The sequence below is a fragment of the Gossypium raimondii genome, chromosome 9 (genome assembly GCF_025698545.1).
Source record: "Gossypium raimondii isolate GPD5lz chromosome 9, ASM2569854v1, whole genome shotgun sequence".
In the NCBI taxonomy this organism is placed as follows: Eukaryota; Viridiplantae; Streptophyta; class Magnoliopsida; order Malvales; family Malvaceae; genus Gossypium; species Gossypium raimondii.
Window position 1 is genome coordinate 41666263 of NC_068573.1, and position 10009 is coordinate 41676271.

A 10009-nucleotide genomic window follows, 5' to 3' on the forward strand; every position below is an offset into this window, starting at 1 on the left:
CCTACTACATGTGAGCTAGCTGCTCAGACAACTAGAGAGTGCAAAGTTTTACATTGTTCTCTTAAAAAGCTCGTAAGAAGTGTTGGTTTATCAAAGCTGAGTTCAGCTATCAAGAACTTACAGAACTTGATTTGAGCAGGTTTGGGCTTATCAATATTTCTTTTCCTTCTGGATACAATTTCATTCTCACTTTAGATTGCAATAGACACAATACGATTTCATGGTCACGAAGAAATTAGAGTTTTTAAAGAGATTAAAATTTATTTATTTAGAGATACAACTTATAAAATTGAATATTTAATTCATTTTAAAAGTTTTTAATTACTTATTATTCCTTAAAATTAAATTGTTACCATCGAATTTTATATTATTGTTACAACCGAATATTTAATTCATGTTAAGAGATTAAAAATTATTTATTTAGTTAGCCTTAAAATTTATATTTCATTTAAGCCTCATTAAATAGAATTTTTATTGTCGAATTTTATATTATTCTCTTAGAATTTATTTTGTAAGTGTCTATATAAAACATGTTTGACCAATTATATATTTGTTAGTGTCAATTTTATCTTTTAGCTACAATGTCACTTGGCCAACTTGCGTTATTTGAATTGGCACCTTTTTAACCCAAATTTTATGGAGGTTAGTTTTGTGGATCTCATTCACGATTTTAGCCATCTGTGATGTTAAAACATGTTGAAATCAGATCAAGCCAAAGCCTTTGAAAGCAATCCTAACTTCCTTTTCTTTACAAAATATTCTGAAAATCTCCATCATTCAAAACTTAATAAGTCATCTTTTATATGTGTATGGTTTGTATTAGGTTAGAGTATGTACATTGTGATTCGAAATTAAACAATCATTGTGAGTGGAATATTTTAAATAAATTAAAGTGGGTCGCTTATTTTACATCTAAGCTTTTGAAAAGAAAGTCTTAGAGAGAGATATCTTATTTAGAGTATAGGGGTGAGGTTGTTATTAGGTGAGTAAGTGGGGCCTAAATTAAAGCTTGTACATGCTTATGTATAATGGATTAACTATCTCTACAAGACCACACAAATATAAGAAGTTTTTGAATTGAGTAAATATTTTTTTTGCTTCCGTCTCTATTTTATTTAAAATAGTCACTCGATTCAATTTCAACTTACCATATATCCGAACTTATACATACTCTGCAAAAATCAATCAACTTTCAATCGATACCAAAGCATACTTGACGGGTGATCCTACTGTTGATTTTTGATCGGGATGGAAGATTTTTCAATTTCAAGACCCCTCATTTTGGATAGATCCAACTACACTTACTGTAAAGCCAAGATGAGAGTTTCCATTGACGAGGAGGCTTGGCTAGGGGTGTTCAGTCAGTTAACTGACTCGAAATAACATTAATCGAATTAACCGACCTTTCAAAATTTTTAACCGTTAACCGAACCGAAATTTTTTTAAAAAAAATTAACCGAACCGAAAATTATATGTTTTTTTTATTTTTGGTTAAAAATTAACCGAATTACCCGAATTAACCGAATTGAATCACTACATAATTAAAAACATTGCATAAGTCTTTGAATTTTATTTTTATTTATTAAATTATTTGTTTAGACTTTTTAGACTTTAGTTTTAGTTTTAGTTTTAGAATTTTATTTTTATTTATTAAATTATTTATAATTTTTATGATTGGGTTGGGTTGGATACTTGGGTTTGGATTGAGTTTGGTGAATAGTGGGCCTATTTATATATTATAATTTTATTTATTAATTTTTTCGGTTAAACAAAAAAAAATCGGTTAATCGACCGGTTTCGAACCGAATTAACCGTTAACCGAAAAATCAAAAAATAATTAACCGATCGCCGACAGAAAAAATTCGATTAACCGACCGTTTAACCGAATTCGGTCGGTTAATAAGGGAAAAACCGGAAAGAAATACAATTCAAACATTTGTTTTAACTCTTTTTCTCAATTTCTAATTCTTAAAAGGAAAAAAAAAACAAATTCCAAATTCTTAAACCCCTAAATACAACAACAATCGAATAATTAAATTGATAACAAAAGGTTTTTTTTAAGTGATATAATAATACATTTAGTTATCCATATTTACATATTTTATCAATTTAATTTTAATTCTAAATAATTTAATAAATTTAACTCTTTATATTTACATATTTTATCAATTTACTCATAAATAGTAAAAATATATTTACCTAATTTAAATCATGTTACTTGTACTTGAATTTATGGGTAGTGAGAATAATTAAACTTGTTATTTCGACTAATAAGCAGTACATATCTGACCAATGAGCTCATTGTTCAAACCCTTTTCCCGTTATTATTGAAACTTGACACAAGTTAATACTAACATAACAAATATTAATATAAATAAATAAAATACTTATATATGTATTTTAATTCCACCTATATATACAATTTTAAAACTCCGATATTTCATTTTTTTTGGTTGGGCGAGTTTTGAGTAGTGTAAATGAAACAGTGGTGTTCGAATTTGACTCCAAAAATTTTGAATTAGATTCGGGTGCTCGAGCTCGAGCTATCAGTCGAGTTAAATTCGAGTTTAATAATATTTGACTCGAACAACTCACAAGTTTTATCAAAATTTTCATATTTTTATATTATTAAATTTAAACTTAATTATTGAGATAAGCTTGAACTCGAGTATAAAAATTATGTAAATAAACTTATTCGAGTTCGAATAGTTTGATTATATTTTGAACCAAACTCAAATTTAAAAATAAATATTTAATCAAAATTAAATTAAATATTAAATTTCAAATCGAATTCGAGTGTGAGTTTAATGATATTCAAGTTCGGTTCTACTTGATTGCATCGTTAATGGTGAGGTTACCGGTAGGAGAAATTTGAGAAAAGGTAAAGACTAGATTGGTCGTTATCAAGAAATTTGTAACTTCACGCCATTCCCTCACCTACTCTCATTTCCATATTAAATTGATAGGTCAAACTAATTATATATATATATATTTTTTTATAATTTTCGAATGGATGGGTTTTAACTTTCATATATTTTAAATTTTATTTTTATCAAACAGTGAGTTTATTTGGTAAAATTTTATTTTAATATTATATTATGTGTAAAATTATAAATTTAGTCTGTACCTTTTAATTCTTTGTCTTTATATATTTCAATTTTGAAATTTTAATATTGATGAAACAAGAACCGTTAACTCCATTAACGATCTTTTTATTAGTGGTATTACAAATGTGATAATATATTTATTGTATAAGATTTTGAAAATAGATGAAATTAATGAATTTAAGTATAGCTCACACACACACACAAGTACTCTACTAAACTACCATACAAGTTATGCTAGAGATAGTACGCTATATAAGATGTCATTATATATGTGATAATATATTTATTTCGTGAGATTTTGAAAATGGGTGAATTCGTGGCATTACATATGTAATAATATATTTGTTATATAAGATTTTGAAGATAGATTAACTTAATGAATTTAAGTATAACTCACACCCACACAAGCATGCTACTAAACAACCACACAAGTTATGTAGAGGATCAATTTCACGTTTTGAGATGGGGTAAACACCTTTAATCGATAAGCCTGAGTTTGAATTTCATATAATCATATATATATATTATGTTACAAGCTTATTAAGTTTATAATGTGTTCACACTATAAAAATTTGGCAAAGAAAAATAAGTGTTTGTAGAGCGAAAAGTTCAACATAAACCCCTTTGTCCTTTTATATAATTTTAATGGTGCTTTGCAAATTATATTTTCATAATAAATCTTTTTAATTTGTTTACATTCAATAATTCAACTTACATTTTACATAATAAACTATTATAAATTTTAAAATAGTTTAAAACAAAAATTTAAAAGTTTATCATTATTTTTACAAATTAAATGCACTATTAAAATTGAAATAGATATTTAAAACTAAATAATGCTACAATAACTTATTTACGAGTCAAAATAATTAAAATTAATTAACAATCTACATTAAATAATTTATAATTAAAATTAAGTTAGAAATTATCTATAACAATAAAATTGCACACAATTTACTATCATAATATTTATATTTTATATATTAATTTTGTAATCATGTTACTAAATAAATATTACAACATTTATAAAAAATTAAAAGTAATTAAATATATTAGTAGTAGAATATAACGCAATCTTATCAGGATCAGTACCCAAGTCTCAATCGTAATCATTCTCTTCACGAGTAGCACATTACCTGTGGTCCTCGTCCATCACCGTCAATTCATATTCTAACAAATTTCAGCAATGATTTTAATCAAAATCAAGGGACGAGATTCTTTGAAGGACAATCCATTTTTTAATACAATAAACAATTGAAGAAAAAGAAAACCGGCAAAAAGAAAAGGTTAAAACGAGCATTCCCATGTCACATGCACCGACTTGAACTTTCATCACCACGTCATTCCTGTTCGTTTGCAACCGGCAATAGCAGGTGCAAAAATAGCGGATATAGCCGCCAGACACGCACCGGTCCCACCGGAAATGAGCCGTTTAGCTTACGGCACAGTGATTGCGAACGTGGACAAATCCTCAGCATCCGTCCTTAATCAACGCTCAGTATTCAATTACATAACAATTTATTTGGGTAATATTTAGATGTAATCATGTTAGTCAGTATTCACTTTTCAAAATTTAAGAGTTTTTAATTATTAAGAGGACGGTCAGAGTTAGGTAATATACTTAAATTTAATTTTAAAAAATTTATTTCTGTATAAATTTATGTTATATATTTTTTATATTATAAGCCTGAACCTGAGTGTTTGGATAATTATGATAAAAATTTATTATATTATAAATTTTAAAATATATATTAAAATAATAATTTATGTGTATTTTATAAAATTCTAACAAAAAACATATTATTGAAATCCTAATTTTTTAAAGTTTTAACCAAAAGTTTATTATAAAAATAATTTATATATTGTAAAAGTGTTATAATATATTTATTTATAAAAGCTATGGTCAAGAAGTATGTATATAATTTATTTATATGTCCATACTATATATTATAAAAATAATATGATTATGCACAAAAGAAAAGGTTATGTTTATTTATCATAATTTATTTGTAAAAATAACTTTCTAAAATTATGACAAAAAAATTGTAAAAGGTGTTAGGAAGGTTATTAAACACATCATAAAATCCTTTTTGTTATAAATGTTATACATATTATAAATTTTATATTAATTTTTACTTAATTTACATATTGTAAAAAAGGTTATAACATAGTAAATTATTTTTAAAATTAAGTTTATATAAATTTTTATGATTAGAGTTATAGACTACTTGTATTGTAAACCCAAATATTATAGGGTAGATGTTAATTGTGCAAATACAAAAGGGTTTTTACATTATATTGTGGACCTGACATAAGCATAGCTCGCGAATTCTTTAATTTGAAACATTTGTTGTTTATAATAAAATATTTTCTATATTAACATCACTTTAGTATAACATAAAAAATAAGGTTGGACCGTACTAACTTCTTACATATTTCATAGCTTCATTCATATGTGGATTTGGGATGATCCATATTTTGAAGAGTATATGAGAGAAAGAGAGATTGATAATTTTAATGATACAGATTCAGAATCAAATGAACTGTGTCACATACTAACATTAAATGAAAATGAGCTTATATTAAATATTAAAGAGAGAATAACTTAACAAATATGAAACATTAGAACAATTAGACAAAATTTTATATGATGCTTATTTTTCTTATTATTTTATTATTAATCGTATTAGCAATTATTTTTTAGACTAACAAAATACATTTAATTTTATTACTAGTTTAGAATTTTATTTATTGTGCTAGTAAATTTTACTGTAATTAATATTTTAAAAAATATAAATTATGTAAATTTACTACCAAACATAATTATAATGTAATTACTAAAGACCTAAAAGAACAAATGTGTGCAATTAAAAGAGAGTCTAACTTGCTTCAAATCAGTCCTTAGTTAATTCATTAAAAGAAAAGAAGGAATTGGGTCAGATTGTAATCAGGGCCAACGGTTTCTGATGTGTCGGAAGGTGAAATATGGAGGAGTGAGTGAGTGAAAACCTTTTTGGACTTTTTTATTTTATTTTCTTTTTATTCTTTTTCTTTTGGAGATTTTGATTCCGTTTTAATGGCGGTCGGTTCGGTTAGGTTTCTTTCTTTCTTTTTTATTTTTGGTTTCATGTTTTTGTTTGATTAAAGAAATGAAAAGCTTCATTATCACGCTTGTAAAGCTTCAGTTGCAGTTCTGTCTTTATATTTGATTTTGACATTATTTATTTGGTTTTTGAACTTTTTTTATGAAAAGGTTTCATGATTAATTGAGAGGCTTCTGGTTAAAGCAAAGCGGCTCTTTCATAGAAATTGATGATTGATTGAGAGAGAGTGAGCGAATTCTTTTAGCAAAATCATGGCGGAAGTGAGAGGAGCAAACACGTGGCGGGAGGAACTGGCGAGTTTAGTGGAAGACACGGGGATACTATACACCGGGGAAGCGGCCACTTTCTCGTCGTTACCGCCATTTAATCCGGAAAAATCGACGGCGATGGCGGCGGCGGTTTCTGAGACTGATCATGAGACGGAGCCGCCTGAGACTTTGAAGGAACAAGTGACGGAATTTTTGAAATCGTGGTGCGAGATGGTTCTTGAACTTGGAAGAGGATGTAGAGATATTTTGCAGCAAACGGTAGTTACGGAAGATTCGTTTGTGGTACAGAAGCTTGGTGGACCTGTCGCTAGGGTCTCCAGTCGATTGAGGTTCTTGAATGAGTTCTTGCCTGAGGATCGTGATCCAGTTCATGCTTGGCCTGTTATCTTCTTCGTTTTCATCCTTGCACTTTCAGGTACTAAATCCTTTAATATTTGCGGTTGGCCAGTGGTTACTGAAAATCTGGAACGTTAGATTCGCACAATTTTAGGACCGTATTTATGAAATTCGGTTACTTGATTGCAAATTCGAATAATTTTGAAGAATATTTTTTTGTTAATACTACATTGTTTAAAATTTTGCAGCTCTAAATTTGAATGGTGGACATGATGGATTGGCACCAGCAGTGAAGAAAGTGCTTGTTCATCCTCCTAGCGCCAGCCGAATCCAGCTTCCAGACGGTAGACACTTGGCTTATCGTGAAATAGGTGTTCCAGCGGATAAAGCTAGATTTTCTCTTATGGCGCCACATTCTTTTCTTTCATCCCGACTTGCAGGTAAGTTTATTAGAAGTTGTATATGCATGTTCTCAATCAAAATTGGTGGACTTTGTATAATATTTTTTGTTGAACAGGTATACCTGGAGTTAAGATACCACTGCTGGAAGAGTTTGGCGTTCGTTTGGTCAGTTATGATCTTCCTGGTTTTGGGGAGAGTGATCCTCATCCTAGTCGAAATTTAAATTCATCAGCATTTGATATGCTACAACTAGCTGATGCTGTTGGGGTCGATGATAAGTTCTGGGTGTTGGGCTACTCAGGTGGAAGTATCCATGCTTGGGCTGCTCTTAGATATGTTCCTCACAGAATTGCAGGTGTGAACTGGTTGCTTTTGTACATTTACTGGTTTGGTACTTGACATAATAATGCATAATGTTACTTAGAAGCCTGAATAGATATTTGTTTCATAATGAACTTTCTTTGTGAAGGCAAATTGTTAACAATGCTGGACCTTATATCATGTTGCATTTTGGTTAAATCTACAGGTGCAGCGGTGGTTGCTCCAATGATCAATCCGTATGAGCCTAGCATGACTAAGGAAGAAATGAGAAGTATTTGGGGAGAGTCATTACCAAGAAGGAAGCTAATGTACTACTTAGCTAGAAGATTGCCAAAACTGCTGTCCTTTTTTTACCGCCGGAGTTTCCTATCAGGCAAGCATGGTCGAGTTGAAAAGTTGATGTCTGTGTCACTTGGAAGGAGGGTAAGTCAACTCTCATCCTTTTGTGTTAATTTAAAGAACTTTTTGTGTTTAAACTGTCACATTTCCTCCTTTCTTGGGTTTTCATGACAACTTCAATAATCTCTTTTCAATTGCAAACATATTGGAGTGCCTCCTATTTGGGTGAACTTTTTAACTTTGTGGGGTTTGTTCCAAGTTTGGAAGTGCCATGTGATAAGGTCTACCCTTACACTTATGCATATAGTTGAAAACTGGCCTTTGATATATTTTAAGGATTTGCATAAGCTAATCTTGATTTGTGCAGGATGAGATTCTGACTGAAGGAGCAACCTTTGAAGACTTCTGGCATAGAGATGTGGAGGAGTCAGTCCGTCAGGGGAATACCAAACCATTCATTGAGGAGGCTATCCTGCAGGTTTCCAATTGGGGTTTTAGTTTGGCAGATCTTCAGGTGCAGAGGAAGTGTTACAGAAATGGAATTTTCCCTTGGCTCAAGTCCCTGTACAGTCTAGCAGAATGTGAATTGGCAGGATTTCTGGGACCAATACATATATGGCAGGTCTGCATACTCTTTCCCTTTTGTTTCCTTTCATAGAACTATCACCATGTAAGTTGCCTGTCCTTTCATATTTATCACCTCAATGTAGCCTGCTTTCCAGTCTTGTAAAGCAGTAAGTTTTGACAGCTCTATGAATATTAAGTGTGAGGAGCATGATCTATTCTTCTATTGTTGTGGACTGGAGAGAGTATAACTGTATAGTGTGGTATGCCATGCATCATGATCCATAATTTTTTGCCGGTCAGCCTTCATTCTAGTGATGCATTAATCATTTAAGTGTCTCTCAAAGTGTCTAATTTAGTTGGTGAGGCATTTTTTATTAGACTGACTGTGCTTGTGACTTGTTATGCCTTTCAAGTTTGAACCACATATTATCTGAAGTGTCACTGATACTGTTGAGCCAACCATAGACAGTATAAGTTGTTATCGGTTTTTACTTTTTCATTGATCAATTTCTGTACAGGGGATGGATGATCAAGCTGTTCCACAAGGAATGATAGATCACGTAAGCCGGGTTCTACCAGGAGCCACCATGCATAAGCTCCCAAATGAAGGCCATTTTTCCTTTTTCTTTTTCTGTGACGAGTGTCATCGACAGATATTCTCTACTCTGTTTGGAAGCCCTCAAGGTCCTCTTGAGCAGGCAACGAATGGAGGTGAAATCCTCTCCGAAGGAGATATGGAAGAACAATCATTAGCTACTGATTCTACCAACAAATGATACACCATAGATTTACACATTTTGATTATGCTATCCCAATTTTTGTGTAAATAAACCACATATTGCTTCTCATAGCTCGCGGGAGAACATTTAGATGTTTGAAAATATTCTGTTACAACTTACAAGCACTTTAGAGGTGAAGCTAAAAGAAAACGTACAATAGAGATGAGTTATACAGGCAAGGAAGCACTGATTTTAGCGATTTACCTTACACAACACTAGAATCAATGAGTATTAACTATGAACAATTCTTTTTGGTATTTCCCCATTTCTATACTTGAAATAGTTGACAGCATTTTATTGCCAGAAAGGTTGGTTATGGTTATGCAATGATTCAGCTTGGGGCAAATATTTTCTTGTTGTACTGATATGTTTCAGAATAATTGCTGGAGGAGACGGGTGCCTGCACGTGCACAACCGTGGTGGTTCCAGTGGCCTGATCATGTGATCTTTTTGCATGTGCATCTGAGTTGGGTGGTTGTGCTTGCTTTTTGTACAGGGAACCTGTCCACTCCTGGAAAGGGAACTGACAGTTAGAAATTTTGACTGAAACAATAGGGCTGGCCTTGGTGGTTAGTTCAACATAATCAACAAGAAAGAGTGATGATTCCATGTTCAAAATGTTGGGATTATCAAGGGCTTTCTTCTCTGGTTTGTATATCAAAATGGTGTAAAAAGGGCGAGGCAACAGTTTCAAGGAAATACTTGTGTTTGCAAATTACTTCATTTAATTATTAAGCTGCGTTAACTAGTTGAATTTAAATATTTTAATACTTAATTTCAAATAG

At 30.9% G+C, this 10009-nt stretch overlaps 1 protein-coding gene across 5 annotated transcripts; it reads left to right on the plus strand.

Moving 5' to 3' along the window:
- The first annotated feature begins 5958 nt into the window (after nt 1-5958).
- LOC105799805 (uncharacterized) lies at nt 5959-9531 on the plus strand. 5 transcript variants are annotated; one of them, XM_012630556.2, is made up of 7 exons: nt 5959-6104; nt 6361-6895; nt 7065-7256; nt 7334-7573; nt 7745-7962; nt 8246-8500; nt 8964-9531. In XM_012630556.2, exons 2-7 carry the CDS (start codon nt 6463-6465, stop codon nt 9219-9221), a joined length of 1596 nt encoding a protein of 531 aa, XP_012486010.1. In that variant the 5' UTR covers nt 5959-6104; nt 6361-6462; the 3' UTR covers nt 9222-9531. The 5 variants fall into 5 exon arrangements, with proteins under 5 accessions (XP_012486010.1, XP_052476418.1, XP_012486011.1 ...); XM_052620458.1 differs by having other exon boundaries at nt 5966-6100; XM_012630557.2 differs by having other exon boundaries at nt 6039-6198.
- Nucleotides 9532-10009: the final 478 nt, after the last annotated feature.

What these genes read in the sequence shown, in the direction of transcription:
- LOC105799805 (XM_012630556.2), top strand. Translation starts at nt 6,463, where the DNA reads ATGGCGGAAGTGAGAGGAGCAAACACGTGGCGGGAGGAACTGGCGAGT. An exon ending in TTTCATCCTTGCACTTTCAG is followed by an intron (nt 6,896 to 7,064) that starts GTACTAAATCCT and finishes AAAATTTTGCAG; the next exon opens with CTCTAAATTTGAATGGTGGA. An exon ending in TCTTTCATCCCGACTTGCAG is followed by an intron (nt 7,257 to 7,333) that starts GTAAGTTTATTA and finishes TTTGTTGAACAG; the next exon opens with GTATACCTGGAGTTAAGATA.